Genomic DNA, 19,377 nt, shown 5'->3' with positions numbered 1-19,377 from the left:
GACGTAAGCGTCGTTGTCGGCGGGGAAACAGTGAGGCAGCGTTTTCGCTGACTTCAGCAGCTTCTGTGATTAACTCGTGACGTTCATCATGTGTCATCTGTTGTCGCTACGCGCACTCACAAATGTTCACTCCTGTTCGAGCGTGTGTCGGCAGAGTCAGCGATGGAGAAAGAGTGTTTTATTGTGTGTCTTCAGGGCGTTTGCAGCAGTGGACAGCTAATGTACCACACAACACAAAAGGTTAGGGTTTGTCAGCAATCTTTGACTCTGTGAGTGGACACCAAAATGGCATCATTTACATATCTACAGATATCAAAAAACTGTGTTTCTAAACAAAAGTACACAAAATTCGTTTCCCCAAATCTGTTTTACTTATTTTTACTTGTGTCATGTGTCCGATGACGTTAAAAGCATCTGATTAGGGCCCGGAGAAGATTGTGCTTTCAGTTTTCATGTAAACACCAACTGTGGTCTGCAGCTTGATGGACATCTGACAGAAAATCTCCCCCTCACAACATGAAGATGTCCTCATCTGCCTCATAACATTATTAAAACAGTGAAGACACACTGTTGTGATGCTGAATTCCTCTCTTCGCCTCATGCTGGACGTGACATCAGGGTCTGGGACACAGTGTGAGCGCGGTCGCTGCCTCAGCAGCTCGTCTCTTTGAATATTTCACTTTTGCCGACTTCCAGTCACAAGCAGTCAGCCATGAGTCGTCAGGGCGTGTGATCCCTTGGTCATTGCGGTCTCCTGCCGTTGAGGTGTGAACCTTGTGTGCACCTGTACGACGCAGGCTTGTTGTCCTCTGGAAAAAAAGGCAGATACTCTCTGTCTCCATGTCCTGCACATTTGGCACGATCCTTGTAATCCATCTGATCAGCATAAGTAAGGTTGAAGAGTCCGTCCGTGCCAAGTGTGAGGACACCAGACACGCCCTGTTTGCACAAATTAGATTCTGTTGTTTGGAAAGGACACGGGGAGGAGGGGGGGGAGAACAGTGAGAGTGTGGTCTTAATTAATCAGCACGTGTGTGAGTGTTTTAAAGAGGCCCATTCAGCAAATACATAAATAAATAAAATGCTTACTTTGTTCCAGACTAATTTTTCATTCAAGGTTATTTTGAATTCGGGAGTCGCTGTGGTTTAAGTTAAGTTAGTTTTCATTAATCCCCTTAGGGAAAGTATTCCTCTGCATTTTGACCCATCCTAGAATTAGGAGCAGTGGGCTGCCACACTGAGTAGCATTGGGGGTTGGGTACCTTGCTCAGTGGTACCCCAGCCCTTTTTGGCCAGGTGGGCTTTTTTTTGAACCGGCGACCCTCTGGTTACAAGTCAAGTTCCCTTTCCACTCGTCCACGGGCTGCCGTTTTATATTGTGATAGAAAACGTGTTTTTGTGTCTGTGCTGAGTTTCATTCGCAGTCATGACTGTCGGCGGGAAGGCGACAAAATGTTTGGAGTATGGCGCTGCAGTCTCCCTCTCTGTGAGCTCTGTAGACTCAGCTGAGGTTACCACTGCTCATCTCCAACAGCACCCATGAAAATGTCCTCCTAATCCTGAATGTCCTCACGTTCCTCAGTCATTCCTCAGCCTCTGTCTTGCAGCAGCAGCAGCAGCATCATCATCATCAGCAGCAGCAGCAGCAGCATCTCTGTCACTCTGGTCCTGGTTCTTACTGAATCTGATATGGAGCAACTGTAATAAAACAATTTCCTTTTTGGATAATCAACGTTTTCTGATTCATATTCTGACATCCAGCAGCTTGTTTTTGAGCGTTAGAGATTAACCACTGCTCTGGTCGCTCCGTGTTGTCCTCACTGAGAGGTGGGGGGGGGCAGCAAACGAGCGTTGTTTTGGCGACAGAAGTCACATGTCCAGTATTGAAGCTCAGCAGCCGGTCAGATAACTCTTCACTGTGAGACCATCTACGAAGTGATCACTTACAGAAATGTTCAATGACTATGTTTGCAGCCCGGGGTTCTGTTTCAGTTTGAGACACTTTACTGTAAACACTGTCAGTGTTGTACGTGCTCACTTCTCACTTTCAGGTCTCGGTTAACGTTTCTTGAAAGCACCAGAGTTCCGTGTCGTTTGTCTCTTAAGGACGTGGAGTCAAAGTGACGTTGGAGAGCTCGCGTTTGAAGCTTTTGGGGAAACACTGAGCTTTGAGCGTTGTCAAAGGAAAACATCCATCACTTGGTTAAGAAGCGAGATTTAGCGATGTTGATCACAGGTTCTTGTAGAGACACTGATTCTGTACAGTTTGATGTGTTGAGGCCGCATTACAGATGTTTAAAAGATAACACATGTCAGTCATCTGTAAATCTGTTTTCAGCCAGATTAGAACTGACTGTCATCATTCCAGCTTTCTGTCTTTACCTCGTCTCTGTAGATGAGTTCAAACATGGCAGACGACATGGCAGACTCTCCGTCCCTTATTCACGCAGTAGATCAGCGTCAGAACACTTTAGATTAGGGAACACATATTCACCATTGACTAGGTGCTTACTAACATGCACATAAGGAGCATACCAGACCTTCATTAGTAATTATTAAACACACACAATAACACCTTAATCAGGAAAAATCTTAATTCATGTCGTAATAGAGGTAGAATAAGATTATGTAGAATAAGGTGTTAATATGTGCTTAATAATTAATAAAAAAAAAAGAATATAAAAGTTAAAAGGAGGTCATTCAGAGATCTATCCAGCCAGCGATAGCCTAGCATGCTATCTACCTAACTACCCACATCACAAGGTCATGGGGTTGAATCATAGTGACAATAACCCTCTCTTGTTTTGAAGGGAACTGCAAATTGTATATTGTGCCATAAAATCTTCGTCTTTTTCTATTCCTTCTTCATCGTCTCATCTTACAGTTTTTCAAAATACTTATGACACAATAAAAGTTTCCCCTCAAACACAAAGAAACCTGCAGGATACATTAAAAACATCAGGCTGCACATAATTGTGCAATAAAAGTGGAATTTGAATGAACAAGGCAGCTGATGTGCACGGATAATTGCCGACTCTGTATGCAGGTGTTTTACATTTAATTAAAGGGCAAGAACTACACAGTTCATAAAGATCTAATCCCACCCATTAGGTGGGATTATAAATATGTGTCCTGGAGCTGACATTTACAAGAATAGACATCACTTCCATGTATTATCCTATTTTGATTCTATTCACACGGCGGCTGCACACGTCACTGATTTCATTCTCATATAATATAATAATAATCGTATCATGGGGGAGGGTTTTTATTTTCTGACATTTACCCAAACAGCGATGATGACATGTCTGACACGTCGGCCTGGATGAGTCACATAATCCCAGCAGACAGACAGACAGACAGACAGACAGGAAGAGAGCTAAAACAGAGCGGGAGCCAGTTGGAGAAAATGTCATCGTTTGCATTGTTGATGTGTCTGACGATGTCACACTAACGTGGCGTTCTTGTCTTGTCCCACAGGTGATGAGTGGGATTATATCATGTCTGAAGTACAGGGAACACTGGAGTTTTCTGTCCAGCTGCACAAGTTTCACAATGTGGATCTGTTTCAGCGGGGGTGAGTGATTTATGTCCACACACAATCACTTTTTCAGAGGTTTGTGGAAGCAGTTGAGCCCGTAATAGAATCCACGACAAAGGATTTTATTTTGTAGAATATTAACTGGCAGGTGAAATAATTTGCCCCCAAAAGGTTTGAAATATAGAAATGAAAACACGAGCTGCTCTATTATCGTGATCTGCTATGGAGCTGCTGCTGCTGTTGTTTATTAAATGTATTTGCCATAAATAAACAACGTAAACATGCTTGTGTACTCCACAGTCCTGCCAATATTTCACAAGAAGAAACCAACATGAGTGCATTTTACTTTGAAATTGGTGCTGGACATTTTAAGAATAATATTATGGTGTGAATTTACTCGGAGATTGATGCAAAGTATTAAAATGTAAATGAGTGAAAATCAAAAGTCTACTAAAAAAGAGGCCATGTTTATCCTGTCATGATCTGTCTGCAGGAAGATGAAATCCTCTCATGTGCTCAGCCTCTGGCTCACTGAAACCAGCTTTAATGACTTTTCTTCCTCAAATGGGCCGAGCTTAAGCTTTATAATGGTAATCTGTGATCAGCTGAGTGCACTTAGACCAGTTCCCGTGTTTCTTTTAGGCGGCACAGTCTCTGTGACGTGAACACTAGAGAAACACTAGGATCCCAATGTGAAGTTGAAGCACGAGCGAAAGACAAATCGTTGAGTTACGACAGGACACACACACGTTCACACAGCCGCACACTCAAGGGCCCACTTGTAGGCTGATTGCATTAAAATAGAGACGACATCTGCATTTGATTTGTGAATGAAGCAAGAAGCACTTCCACTTTCTCCTCATCGTCAAAGGCAAAGTCTTAGATCCTGTCCTGAGTGCATCCTCAGACCTAATCACAAAAACCACATTCAGAGGGGATTTGAGGACACGTGTCCTCAGCTGACGTCCTCTGACCATCTGCACTTTTCCCACGTTTCTTTTTGTAAAGGTTAAAACTTCTTTCATGTGACAGCAGCACGAGCAGAGCTTTGATTCACTCAAGTTTCTCTTACTCAGAATATGAATATGAATTGTTAATAATCCACACCTCTGTCACTCGCACTATTCTGATATTCTATATTCTATATTCTATCCCTCTCATGCCGCAGACTTAAATAATTGAATTTCCCCTTTTTCTATTTCTATTCTTGAATGTTTCCCTTAAATATAAGCACCCAGTGTTCATGTGATGATACAAAGGTCCTTTAAACAGAGATATATGACGATGTCTTTTGTAATTTGTATTTAAATGATTTTAAATGGTAACTTTTTTAGATGTTGGTGGTCAAAGGTTAGAATATGGTGACACATAATAACACACTCACACATCATCTTCTACCAATCTATCCTCCACATGAGGGTCCCGGGGGTCCCGACAGTGACTGTTGTCGTCCCCCTCAGGTTCTACCAGGTTCGAGCAGGGTTGAAGGTCTCACCTCGAGTGCCCCACAGGTTAATAGCGACGACTCAAGACAATGCAGGTAAGAGGAAGTCATGTTTATAGCTGAGCACACACACACACACACAGACACACACACACACACACACACACACACACGCGCACACACTTCTACGTTCAGTCTGTGTTTTTGTGCTTTTCCAAAAATGAACCCTGTTGTTTTCCAAATAGCAAACGTGTTTTGATGCATGAATGTTTATTTGGAGCTGCTGTTCATTCACTTAATAATCAGCTGCATTGTCGCTCTTTGTCTCTCGTGGGGATTATGAACCTGCTGGTGCTTCTTTTGCGTCAGTGTTAAATTTATCAGCTTTTAAACACATTTATTTTTGTATTATTATTATTGTTATTATTTATCCATTTGTCAAAAGACTTTCTTTACAGAAGTTTCACTGAATCTAAACCTCTGTGTGTTTTATTCTCATCATAACAGTTTATGATAGTAGAGTTTGACAGGATTATTTTAGGTTGTGACAGATTATACTGGTGAGTCTAATCTTTTTTTTGTCTTCCATAATATTTAATATTTATCTGTCGCAGCTGCTACGTTAATTGGGCTGTGATAATAAAATCAGACCAAATATTTAGAGAAATCTAATAGAATTGTGGTACTCTTGTGTCTGTGTAGTGGTTTTATGTCTCTGTGTTCCTTTGACGTGTCATTATTATTGTCGTGAGCACTTATCTCACTTGTTACTTCCTCCGTCTGCTTATCAAGTTTGGTCTTTTAGTCCCTCTGACATCCGTGTCGGCTGGTGCCTCTCATCCGTCCATGTCCTCTGGTGTGAGGATAAATGATGTAGCAAACAAACGATAGATCACTGACTACACACATGACACTGAGTTCGGGTAAAACCTGAGAACTTTACACACATGGTGTAGATCACACTTGTCAAATGTCACATCCACGTGATACGCAGTCGTCTCCCAGATATACTTCATTTCCTGACATCTGTGGATTCACGGTTGCAGACGTGGCTGTCTGAGAATAGATCCATCCACAGATGCAAGGCAAACTAAGACATGTGCGTTATCGACTTATCTTATCTGTGTGTTGTTCCTCAGCAGAGAATGAGAGCGATGTGCTTCACCGTGTCTGTGTGATTGAGGTCATTTTGCCTCTCAGGACTGACGGACTCACTCTCTTCAGAAAATACTGTAGCTTCCATTTTTAGCTTCCATTCTCTTCCTTTCATTTGCTCTTGCTCGTAAAAAGAGTTTCAGATTTGGCTTCTTCTTCATATATCCCGTAGGGATGTACAACTTTTTTTACCGATATTGCAGCCTTGAGTATTGGCCGATACCGATACCAATATCGATCCAATACGAAGTCAGCACAAACATACATACTTTAATTTCATTTTTTGTAGTGTGGAATGTTAGAATAGGCTTGATCTAGTGATATTACTTAAACAGAAACAATAAACTGACCCATTTATTATTAACCAATGGGTTACATCAATTTTTGCCATGTAAATTTCATACAGTCTATGGTTAATTTCATCAGGAGGAAAGTACCAAGGGTGTTTTCAGAGGTAACACTGTGTCTTCAGAGAACACCCCCCTTCTTTTCACTATTTTGGATTAGCCCAACCCACACAGGGTGAGTGACTGGTCCCGCAGGTAAACCCGGAGCCCGGGGACCGGCCCCGCAGACGTACTCAGGACACATTTAAAACACACACAGCTCTTGCCATGGCTGGTTTTTGGAGGCTGTTGAAAGTCGACAGGTGGCGCTGGTTTATGAAATAATGTTGTTTTAACAGCTCGTCTCTGGAAGAGCTAGCGTGGTGCTAATTTGCGTTATTTACAGATTCTGAAAGTGTGATTTCTAAGCTTCCCATCAATGTCTAACACATGGAAATCTGAAATATTTGAAGAAGATGGCCACATTTCAATGTAGAATTTTTAGCCTCAAAGATTTACACCTGGGAGCCAAGAGACAGAATCCTCACATTTACATAGTCCAACCCCCTCCTGGTCTAAGCTGTCAGTGACATCTGATATCTGTTAGCTCACAGCACAGAAACTATTGTAGTCGTTTGAACAATGGTTGGGACTAGAGTTGTCACAATACCAAAATGAGTAACCGTGATACTATACCAGACAAAGTATCACAGTTCCGGGTAGTATCGCGATACTGCAGCCTTTTTTGATTATTATTATTTTTATGAACGGCAATGTATTTGCACAAGTTATAAATACTTATTAATTACTTATAATGTTGTTTGGTGCATGATAAACATATATATGTTCCCTCCTTTGGCTCCTATAGCTAGGTGGCGGCGCCTGCACAGTGGACGGCCATCGTCTATTGCTTTACCGTCTGTGCCTTGTTTAAAGCCAAAATAGTTCCAAATGTGACTTTTGGAGTTTGTGTTTTTTGAGCAAAGTTAGCGGCGCCACTGACGACGACGCCACGGCAGACTCGCCGCTCAGGCCCGGTGCGTCTGCCATGGTGAGTGTGTTGTCTCGTGTTTGTGACTGTAAGAGGTGCACGCGTCTGGGCGAGACAGAACTTTAGCTTGATGTTTTCGAATTTCTATCGAAGCGGAGCTGTCTTCGTGGAGTTCGTTCTTGCCGGCAGAAACACACAAACAGCCAATCAGCTAACAGAGGGGCGGACCCAGCGTGCGGAAACAGCCTATCATATCCCCGGACGTCACCAGTAACAAGCAAACAGCCAATCATTCAGCAGCTGTGTCGTTCGGTTGCAGTAGTTACAATGTGTGTTTGTTTACAAGGGAGTAGCATGCAGTGAAAAGCCGGGTGGGGAGTAGAGGCGGCCGCTATGTAGCAACAACTGGCACCGGTGGTATAGTAATCCATGGTAGTACTGTCGTGTAGAATTTCTAGTATAGTAGGAACCGATACGATTTGGCACCGCGGGGTATCGTGGGTATCGTGCAACTCTAGTTGGGACTAGGAATCGGTTCACAGTGATCAAACAACCCACATTCAGATACAGACTTTATGGTTTTAAGAGCCACAATACTGCGATTTGAAGCATGCAGTGGCTTCTTCAAAATTTGAATTTGCATATAAAATCTCAGATAAAAATTGGTCTGTGAAGAATCTGTATAAGAAGAAAAGAGAGGAAGGAATGAAGAAGGAATCATTACTGGCTGTTGTTTGGCTTTGGCTCCTCCTACCACAACAGCACAATATAATCACAGTTTGAGTTTAAGCAGATGATTTGGCTGCTGGGAAAAAGAGCAAAGCCTAAAGATGTTTAGTCTTACAAAACAAGACAAAACAGAGAGCTATAGGCTCCCCTATGCATTTTCAGCCTTAATTGGAGCCATTAATGGTGGCTACAGAGGTTTTGCAGAGCTCAAGTTATTTTGTGGCCAAAACATTTAAGTTTAATTATTTTCTCCTTTTTCAACGTCATTGAAATTCCTGTGGATAACCAGCAGCCAACGAGGTAGCATGTACTTCACGTGCTGTGCATTTTATATATCATTTAATTTCCAAACGAGCTGTAATTACTTGCAGATGGTTTTGTATCATAAAAGATAAGTAAGCTCTCATCTTTTGTTGTATTCATATATGTTCACAGGCTCCGTTAAAATCTGGATTCCTGGCAACACAGGAAGCCGTTTGAGTGGCGATACTTAATAGTGGCTATTTTTAGCTTGCAACGACGAGAGCACAGTGATAGTGTGATCTCGCTGCACGTGTCAAGCCCACATGTTCCTGTTTTTTAATTGTATCAGGACACCGAGGTCCCGGCTGCCATTTAAGGCTCTTTTCCAGGATCATTGTTCGGCGCTGCAGCTCCTGTGGTTTGTAAAGGATCGCCGCAGAGGTTAATATGTCAGGTTTAGGGCTCTTTTGAAGGCAATTAATCTCAGTGTGACTGTGACAGTGAGATTAATGTCATTTTGAGTGTTTCCTCCTCAAAACACGGTGAAAGGACTCACAGAAGCAGCAGCAGCAGCAGCAGCAGCGGCAGCTCATTTTAGATACATGGGAAATGATTCAAATAACAGTGTTTCTCTCTGGTTAATATGATGTGTGATAAAATCCCGGAGTTCAACATGACGCCAGGTGGGACGGAGAGATCCTTCCAGATGGAGGAGGCTTCATTACCAAACAAGCAAGGAGTTTTGTTAGTTTGTTACATCAGTGGATTTACTGGTAGCACACAAAGCGAAGGAGAGGTATCACTGCAACCGATTAGCTTTCCTTTCCAGGAGTGTGATTAGAAGATTGAAATCAATAAGAGGTTTGTGTTGAAGTAGCTGCAGTCAATACTGCTATACTAATGGATCACACGACCGCTTGTATGTCCGACATGTAGATTCACCATTCTACAGATACTACATGTTTATGTTTAGTCTAAGTACAGATGGATTTGATTTCTAATAAGCTCAGAGGTCGTTGATGCTCCATAATATAGTGACAGAGGTTTGTGGAAGCAGAAGAGGCTGAAGGCATCCAGTGTACAGCCCCTAGCTTTACACCACTATAGTTGTTACAGATTGATGGAACCTCTGGAGTCAGTGACGAGTTAAGTTGAAAGATTTTATGAAAGACGACTCAGATCCGAGGAGAACTGAGACAAAAGTGAGGCATCATCGCAGGCTGTGCCAGGTCTGATACATACCGTTAGTATGACTTGAGATGCCTTTGTATCTAGGGAGGGAACCTTGAAAGGCACCTATGGTTCGTGTCTCATCGTAAATTCTGGCTGTTTTCATTGTAAACCAGGTCTGGTTATAAGAATATGTGAGTAATTAGATTAGAATGTAACGAGGAACACCGTAGCTCTGTGTTAAGCCTGGATTCACCACACAGGCTGAATCCCGTTCTTCACTGAACCAGCCGGCGCTCGCTGCAGTCGCTGTAAATCACCGCAAATGCATTCATCATATATAGACATGGGGAAATAATCCTTTACTATAATCCCTACTTCACTGTGAGAGTGGGTGCTTGACTTGTCTGAACCCTTCGCACTAATGAATTTCCATGTGTGAATCACGATCGCACACATTCCTCCACTGAAGCATTTAATGACGACGTAATATTTCATGCACAATTGCATGATGGTGTTCAAGTTAGGGAGGTAACGGGTGGAAGGGGATTGAATTGGTGTGTGGTTAGTGCAACTAATGTACTCATACTGTCATACAGCATGTGTCATAATGTGTGTGTGTGTTTCACTCACGCACACATGCAGCAGATGTGGAGCACCAGAGGCTAAAAGCAGATTATTTCCAGCACTCTGTGGACTGAAGCTTAATGGAATTTCTGCAGGTTTTTTATGTGCAGGATGTGATAACTCACCTTCACCCCGACACCTGTAAAAACTGCATTTTACCAAGCAATGTCAGAAAGGGATGGCTTTGATGTGTTTCTGCTCCGTTCTATATGTAATGTAAATGCAAGGTGTAAAATAATGTGTTCATTCAGTTCAGTGTCAGCACTCTTTAGTTAAAAGAGGTGAGTGTTTCTTTGGCAATAGCTGCCAGGTATGGAGGAAAAGAGTCGATATTCTATATGTGCCATTGTCTCATCTGCTTTAGAAACACAGGTCAACACAAATAAACATGCAGAATCCAAAGCAGTCTGTGAGGAGGAGGTATAGCACTAACGCTGAGCTGCTACTCCATCGACACACAGTTCATCCTCGGTGGGATTATACCGTCTCTGACACATCCACCGAGCCTCTGACAGCAGCCCCATGTGTCTGTCAGAAAAGAGCAGCAACCTCAGCAGGAGATCTCAAAGACTTCTCATCGCTCGCAGCTGGGTGCTAAATCAGCCGCAGTCGTCACTGACTGTCCTACCTGGTGAAGAAAAAAAGAAAAGGCACGAGTGGCAAAGAGAACATATCATACACAGAAAAGAGAAGATGAAGAGAAAACTGCAGTGTGCAGCCTACTATGCTTTTTCGCCTGTTCTAATCTGTCATAAGTGACAAGTCAATTTGATTGTTTCATTATTTTTCACGATTACAGGCTCTGTAAAGCTTTATTTCCACTTTCTTATCTCTAATGAAGCAAATTATGTATAAAGAAAATAACAGGCAGGAAAGGGAGTTAGAAAAAAAGACACACATTTGACTACTCTCTGTTTTGCAGGGCAATAACAATCGTTTACTCCAGGGTGTCAAACTCAAATGTAATTTAATGTTGAATGTAATACAATTAATAATGTAACAAATGTGTTACTGTTAGTATTACATTTATTTATGTATGATATTCTGTCATTATTCTGTGTTCAAAGAGCTGTAACGTGATATTGAGTGGGCGGGACGCATTTAATCCATTGGCGGGCCACATGTGGCCCTCGAGCCGCCAGTTTGGCATCCCTGGTTTATTCAGTTTTCTGTAGCTACTGCTTTTTCCCTGGCTTCCTTGATAAGCCCTGTGTGTTTTTCTGACCGTACCTAATCGCTGTGGTGCAGATACAAATCACAGGCTACACTGGGACGGTTGTTACTGGTCATGGATACGTTTGCTCTTTTGGGGCCATTTCCTCTGTGCATCACCAGAGTCTTTATGAGACGAGGGAGGAAAAAGTCAGAAACCATTGGCACGCTTGTGACAATAACACAGGGTTCCTCAGCGGTTAGGTCCTCAGCGGTTGGTCTGCACATCAACACAGGTAGCTTGCAGAACACGACACAAACCTCAGTTTCCTCTGGGAAAAAGGCCGTCCGTCTAACAGCGTGACATTGTAGAGCCGCTACAGGATTGTCCAAGGGCAAAGAACAGTAAAACAATAATTGGGAATCACTGACTGTTGTACTGGTAACATTCCCAAGTGTTAACAGTACAACAAAAAGGTGTGTTGACGAAAAGGGAGCTGAGCCGGAAGGCAAAGCTCTCGATCTACCGGTCAGTCTTCGTTCCTATCCTCACCTATGGTCCTGAAGGTTGGGTCATGACCGAAAGAACGAGATCGCGGGTACAAGCGGCCGAAATGGCATTCCTCAGGAGGGTGGCTGGCTTTTCCCTTAGAGATAGGGTGAGACGCTCGGCCATCCGGGGGGAGCTCGGAGTAGAACCGCTGCTCCTTCGCGTTGAAAGGAGCCAGTTGAGGTGGTTCGGGCATCTGGTGAGGATGCCCCCTGGGCGCCTCCCGAGGGAGGTATATCAGGCACGTCCAGCTGGGAGGAGACCTCGGGGTAGACCTAGGACAAGGTGGAGAGATTACATCTCCACTCTGGCCTGGGAACGCCTCGGGATCCCTCAGTCGGAGCTGGTCAATGCGGCTCGGGAAAAGGAAGTTTGGGGTCCCTTACTGAAACTGCTGCCCCCGCGACCCGGCCCCGGATAAGCGGAGGATGATGATGATGATGATGACCCGGAGCAGAGCTAAGAGATGGATTCAAGGATCCCAGTAAATGTAATCTCTTCTGCAACACACATGCAGTCCACTAACTAAATGCCTGCTGCTGCCACATTGTGGTATTAGATGATTAGAGAAGTATGGACATCCTTTCCTTCCCATCACGAGCATTGATAGAAGAACGATTCTCAGTTTATCTTTGTAATATCATTGTTGCCTGCTGTGACTGAGATCAAATATCAAAGCAGTCACTCATCATATTGCTCAGGCTTCTCTTTTTCTTTAAAAACCTCGACATATTCTTCATTGAAATGTTCTGTTTGTCTGAAATGGCATGGCACAGACAATTCTGAAAAAGTGAGATAACACAACACACCAAAGAAAAAAAAAAAATTTAATTTTTATTGAAAGTTTTCTGGGAGGACTGTGACAATGACAATTCTTAATTTGTGATGTTTGCTCGTCGAGAGTTGTTCGGGGTCTTTGGGCTGATCAGCTCTCGGCTTCTTCATCCTATTAACTATGATTACATTCATCCACTTTGCTGCCGGCGTCTCACCTTGGATTGTCCCGTGATGGTTCATGACAGATCAATCTCCCCCTCCCCCTCTGGTGGCTCCTCGGCGACCAGACAAGGGGCAGGTGAGCATGAGGCCTCTCTCATGTCATCGTGCTCCTTCCACTGGGCCTTATATTTGTTAATCAGTTCGACCACTCTTTTTGCAAGAGGCTTGGTTGCGATGGAGTTGCTGATTTGGGGCTTGGGTCTCCTCATATATGCCTTGGTGGCCATTCCTGCTCTAAGCTTTAACAGTCCTTCATATGCTTCTTTGTAGTGGCTTTGTAACTCATTGTCATAGACACTCATAATGAACGCGCCTATGTGGGTCTGACACGCATACGCCTGAGAGTCTGCAGCGTCTTGCGTACGTTGGTCTATCTTTCCGTCCATATTTCTTCTCTTGGCTTCCAGTAAACTCAGGGACCTGACGAAGTCGTCTTGGATCCTCTGCAGCCTGACCTCCTTGTCTTTTTGAAGCTTGGCGTATTTTTGTTTGAGTTTATCCTTTATGACCTCGTGGTGGGCCTTGTTCTGCTGTATCACCAAGTCCTTCAGCCGAGCAAGACGCCTATTCTGCATGTTCTGGATTTCTTCTCTGATGAAATCCCATTCTTTGGCCTCCTTTTCCTCCATCATGTGCTTCCTCAAGGCGAGCTGAGCTGGGTCATCTGTTGAAGGAAGGGAAGCCTCCCAAGCTCGCTTGGCCCGTGCACGCTCAATCATTTGCACTTCTGCCAGGCCTGCAGGCAGACCCTGACCCCAAGTCAAAGTTGCCACTTGCAGGAGCTCTGGTTGGGTAATCCCACGCTCTGTCACATACTCGGGGGTATATGGGTCCGTCTGTGTTTCACTTTCCCTGTAGTCCGTCTGCACCCCCACTGTGAAGTGGGTTGGCTGTTTAACTCGCTTCTCCTTACCAGCCATCTCTTGCCGGGACTCTTTGTGCTTCCCCATTTGTCCATAAACACAACTACGGGGTCCTTTTGTCTCGTCTTCAATCCTCTGCTTTCACATTCGACGCTGCCCTGTGCAGGAAAAAGTGTTACGTCCGCAGTGTTGAGCCTGTTTTTCTCAGTCACAGATCGATGTTCTCCACTACAGCACAGACCAACTCTCTTCTGTTTTTCTTACTTGTGGTGTTTCCTCAAAGGCACAAAGGGATTTAGTGATGTCATGACATCATCACTAACAATTCCTTTGAAATATACGATTGCATAGTTGATGACACTATTCTACAGAAGAAGGCACTCGTGCTAAATTACAGATGCAAATTCCATAAAACACAGATTCCATTAGGAATTCTGCTTTGTTTTTTTTGTTTTTTTTTAACCATAAAATTCATAAAATCTAAAATATTTTTTTCATCTTGTTTCCTTCACAGTCTGGCATAACACACAACGGTTGCATCACAGTCAACTAATCATTGCATCAAACCACCTATCATTGCCTGTTTTTATTTGAGTACCCATGAGTTCAAAGGTTAAGGACAGATTTGGATGAAAGGTCCTTGGCAGAGGTCTGACTGCTTTCCAGCTGATGTGTGTGTGTCCTTGTGGACACCTACCCTCACAGAAGGAAAGCTGCTGACTCTGAATCTAATGTTTAAGGAGGTGTGTGGTGTGTTTCTGCTTTGACGTCACCGGGCTTCACCACTGACAGTTGATATTTAGAGGCTTCAGCTTCAGGACTGGTTACCTCACTCACTCAGTTTTGGCTGAATTCACCTGCTGCAGAGACTCTTCAGGCAGGTGAATACTGAGAGGAGGTGTGCTGAAGTAAGGGCCAGGTTTGCCGTAGAGCTGAAAGTCCTGGTGGCGCCAGCACCAAAGCAGTCTGTCCCTTGACAGCGTGGGCTTCATCATGTTGACATGAAGGACGTTCTCTCTCCATGGCCTCCTCAGCTCTTCCACGCGAGCCTCGTCTGGCCGTTTGGGATGCAGTCTGTCCTCGACACTGCTAAAGTTTGTCAACCAAACCATGGAGGGAGCTGCAGGGCTGCCCTCGTCTTTTGGAGTCACATCTCTAAGCTCCACTGTAGCGCTGTGGTACTGCTGACTGTAGGTGAACCTCCGCCCCGGGGTCTTAGCCATCTCTTTCTGGAGCAGCTCCATGGCTAGCACGTTTGAGTTGAAGGTCTGCATGCTGTAGTTATGTGCCGACTTGGTTCGATCATGATCGATCATTAATAGAGCAGGCTTTGGTTTGTGAAACTGGACACTCATGTCTTTCACCAGTTGAATGTGTTCCTGGTTGAAGTCCCTGTAGTGCTGGAATGGCATTTGCTGGCACTTGTGTTTCCATCTGATGTATTGTTTGTTGTAGTTGTCGAGTGGCATTTTTCTTTTCATCCTCACAGGCCGAGGAGGCAAGTCTATTTTAGCGCTTGCTCTGGCTTTCTGCATCCAGTCCACAGCAGAGAGGCCACACGTTTTGCTTATGCTGAAAATCATGTCAGCTGATGGGAAGAGGTTGTACTGCACCACGTGTTTGAGTTGCCTCACTTGACACAACTGGTTTAACATCGACAGTGCTTGAAAGCAGGGCTCAGGCACCTTGGCTCTATTGTAGACCAGGGGTTTTCTCATGATGGTCTGTAGTGAGAGAAATAAATAGATGGGACTCAGACTCATATCTAATGAGTCATAGATGCGCTGAAAGAAACTCAAATTTGAATTGTAGAGGACAATCACCTGCTCCTCCTCACTCCCACTGAGCTTGATGGAAACAGCGTCCCGGAGTCTCCTCACGCCTTTATTTTTCAGCCCCTCAAGAACAAAGATGTGTCTCCTTTTGTCCAGCACATGGAAACCGGAAATGTAATCCAGATCCTTGCCTCTATCCCGCTTTAAACGCGCCAGGTATTTGGCATTTGATAGCGACCTCTCTATATCTTCCAGTGACTGTGAGTCCAGGTGAAAGGCCGATGCGTTGATTCTGAGGATCTCCGATCTCAGTGTGGTCATTGTAGAAGCGTTGCTGTGATGAAACAGGAAGGTGATGCGTCCAAATAAACCACCATATGACTCACTGCCATCGTCCTTCAGTGGGCAAGCTATCTCCACCTTGACTTTGAGTTGTGAATTGGCAGCCAAGTAGTGGCCCTGTGGCATGGGATTACTGGCAGCTTTGTTTGTCGTCCTCCCTGCACTTGTCTTCTTGTCAAACTTTGAAGACGCCGGGCGACATTTGATTGGCAAGTTTGCCTTCAGACTTTTCTTACCGAGTAGTATATCAGACAGGTTTAGACTAGCGACGCCGTAAGAATTACAAACTGCATCCCTGTGGATTTTTGGTGTTTCCTCCAACTTCCTGTCACGGTCATGAACCTCTATCTGCAGTGGTGAACCGGCAAGGAAACCTTGGAACTCGTGAGGACTCATCAAGCCGGTCAAGACGACATTTACGTCTCTGAAGTAGATTTTGGTCCCATGCTTGTGTTTTCTGGTTGTGTACATACTCAGGTTGTGGAACTTGTACTGGCAATAGACAGGCCTGCATTTTTCCTGCAGGACATGGAGAGGGACCGGGGACACAGGCATCGAGGTTGCTGACACAATCGTGATGACCAGTGGATTAAGTTCAGCTTTCAGTTGGTCCGATAGTAAAGCTCTGTCCAGAGTGATGTTGCACATTACCTCAAAAATGTTTGCAGAGCAAACCGGGAAGCGCTCAGTCACTGAAGTCTCACCTGCCAGAAAACACATGGGATTCATTTCAAATGATGGGGCACCATAATTTTTTATTTCCTCATGGTCACAAGTACCAGTTTTGGGTTTTTGAAAACTTGCCGTCACTGGTGGACCCAAGTTCTTGTCTATTTCTGAGCTCGCATCTAAATCGGACTTAAAAACTGTATCACTTTTGTGTTTTTTAGACATGTTAAACTTATTCTCGCAAGAGGCTCTTAGCGTGTTAATCAAGGTCTTAATGTCGTCGCACGTGTTTATTGCATTCTCAGACTGTGGGAATTTGGGTTTCTCGCAAAAGGCCTTGAAGCACACTTTGTTCTCCCTGTTCCAAAACTTCAGCTGAATCTTATAAGGATGTAGACTGATCAAGAAGTCTCTGTTGACCCGGACTCTGAAACTGTGGGTCCAAGTAACCCAGGTCTGGTCTCCTTCATTCAGTGTTTGCAGGATCCTGAAGTCATTATCTTTGTACACTTTTGCCACCGGCCCACACAGTAGCAGATCCACATTGGTCGTCTCTGTGTCACCTGGTAACAACTTGTATTCAATATGATAGCACCTCTGTCGCCTTTGACCTTTCACCAGAGGAGTTGGTGCCTTATCGGGAACCGGGGGGTCCGCCTCCTCTCTTGGAACAGCAAGAGCAATGCCAACTGTCCATGTGGTATAGTACGAGCCACCGTCGGTCTGTGGTGACCCGTCGGCCGTGGTCTTCATCTGTAACTCCTCCGTCGTGAACATCCGGCTGTGACTGACAAACTCACGTTGCAGACATGTCGGCCACGAGCTCTACTGTAAAATCTGCCTCTCGTATTTAAAAACCTCCAGATCAAAGTCGTGGTTTCATCATGACATCATCAAGACGTCACCGCGTGTCTATCTGCAACGCTTGCTTGGAAAGGGCACAGGGTTTAGGTCTCGTATAATGGAGGACGACGTCTTCATGGGAAGAACTGAGAGAACTACTGTGAGAGAAGACAGTAACGCAACAGTATCCACAAAACACGACCGACCGACCGACCACTGTGGGGAGAGGTAGTCGTGCCAAGTGTCACAAAACACTAAGAACGTTGTGAAGATCACAGGTAATGGATGATTCGATCTGGAAGGAGGACATTGCTGCCAACTGCCATAAAACAACAAAGACAAATAAGAATGGTGTCATTACTTTGAATAAATTCTATGAGTTCACATGCATGTAACTTCACATCTAACATGTGACTGTCATGGTGGAATAAAGAAAACTATTGGTAACAGTAGTCTAAAAATGTGTGAGGAAAAATATGAGGTGACATCACGTCACATGACGCTGCAGGTCGCCTGCTGTGTTTTTGAGTGACAGCCTGTGACAGCCTGTGACATGTTAGGACATTTATTGTGATGTTTTTTCTGTGTGCACGGCGCTTGTGAAGAACACACTATGTGGTGAGAGCAGTCGTATTCTGTCTCTTTGTAGAAAAGTGGTGTCTGACTAAGATTTTGGATTTTCATTGTGATGATTATTGTGAAAAGTGGCTTTTCACATGACGCATGTGTAGATCCCTGCAACGTGGCAGTGTAACCATGTAAGTCTCTTTTATTTAGATTTACTCTGAGACAGCTCCTGTTGCAGTTCAGTCCGTGTGTGATGCTACATGTTGCTCTGCGCTGACCGTTATTGTGTTTCCCCATCAGGAGAATGCAGCTTCAGCTCTGCAGGGGTTTACGACGGCGCCGTGTTCAGCCGGATATTTCAGATCCTGTACAGAAACGAGGAGATTGCGGTGAATGACTGCATGGTCTTCAAAGTCCACCTGCTACTGGACGGTGAAAGGGTGAGTCATGCTGGTGACAATTCCCACACACACACACACACACACACAACACAGGCCACACACACAGAGCACAGAATGTCATTTGTCTGCTTGTAAAGTCATCATTTCAGTCAAATCAGCGCTTTTGTTTCATGGCCCCAGCTTATGTCTTTATAAGCTATTAAATAGTCATTAGTTGATGCATTTCATCACTCTCTGTTCCTCACACACACACACACACACACACACACACACACACACACACATCCCCGCTCACTGCATGTGAACAAAACTGCATTTTAACCCAGAGCCAAATATGTGGAGGATAAATAATGCCATGATGCTGAATAATGAAATGCTGAATGTTTAGTAGCTTTTCACACCAAAGGTAATTAATGCTTTTCTTTTTGTTTGATGCGGCAAATGTTGACCAAATATTCATCATAATCAAAGAAAGCCTGGCCACCAGGGGGCGACTCCAGTGTTTGCACAATGAATGCAGATTTTATACGCAAGTTTATAGTTAAGTTTATATCACATGGTCTCTTACCACAATATAAAGGATGTTATGGTCCTATTTAAAGACGATGAAGAACAGTATTTATTGTGATTGACAGCTGGAGCTGCAGGCCGATCTCCACTAAATTAACAGATTTGTATCAAAGCTTAAACATTGGAAGTGTTTTGTAAATGGAAATTCAGAGACGTGACCTGCAATCAGACGGACTTCTATTCTATTTAATCCTCAGGATACATATGTTTTGGGGCTCAGTTATTTTTCACCCCCTACTGACTAAATATACCAGTACTTTCTCTCTCAGTTTGTTGTGAGAGTGAATGTTGGAGTGAAGTGAAGTGGAGCTTGTCTTTAAGAAATTGGCAGTTTGGCACATTTCTTACACCTTTATTTTTAACCCTGATCTTCTCAGCTGCATCACTTTTTTCTCCTCTTTCTCACATCGCTTACTGGCC

General features: G+C 44.1%; 1 protein-coding gene across 1 annotated transcript in view; it reads left to right on the top strand.

Annotated features, from left to right (window-relative positions):
- Positions 1 to 19,377, top strand: part of fam135b (family with sequence similarity 135 member B) — a 40,984-nt gene that overhangs the window by 4,065 nt on the left and 17,542 nt on the right. Inside the window, exons 2-4 of the mRNA XM_044053013.1 lie at positions 3,481 to 3,577; positions 5,002 to 5,081; positions 18,287 to 18,426. Coding sequence (XP_043908948.1) covers positions 3,501 to 3,577; positions 5,002 to 5,081; positions 18,287 to 18,426 — 297 coding nt within the window. The 5' untranslated portion in view covers positions 3,481 to 3,500. The remainder of the gene's footprint in view (positions 1 to 3,480; positions 3,578 to 5,001; positions 5,082 to 18,286; positions 18,427 to 19,377) is intronic.

The sequence above is a fragment of the Solea senegalensis genome, linkage group LG20 (assembly GCF_019176455.1).
Source record: "Solea senegalensis isolate Sse05_10M linkage group LG20, IFAPA_SoseM_1, whole genome shotgun sequence".
Taxonomy (NCBI): Eukaryota; Metazoa; Chordata; class Actinopteri; order Pleuronectiformes; family Soleidae; genus Solea; species Solea senegalensis.
The sequence above is the reverse complement of the archived record's forward strand: the minus strand, read 5'-3'. Positions and strand labels throughout refer to the sequence as shown.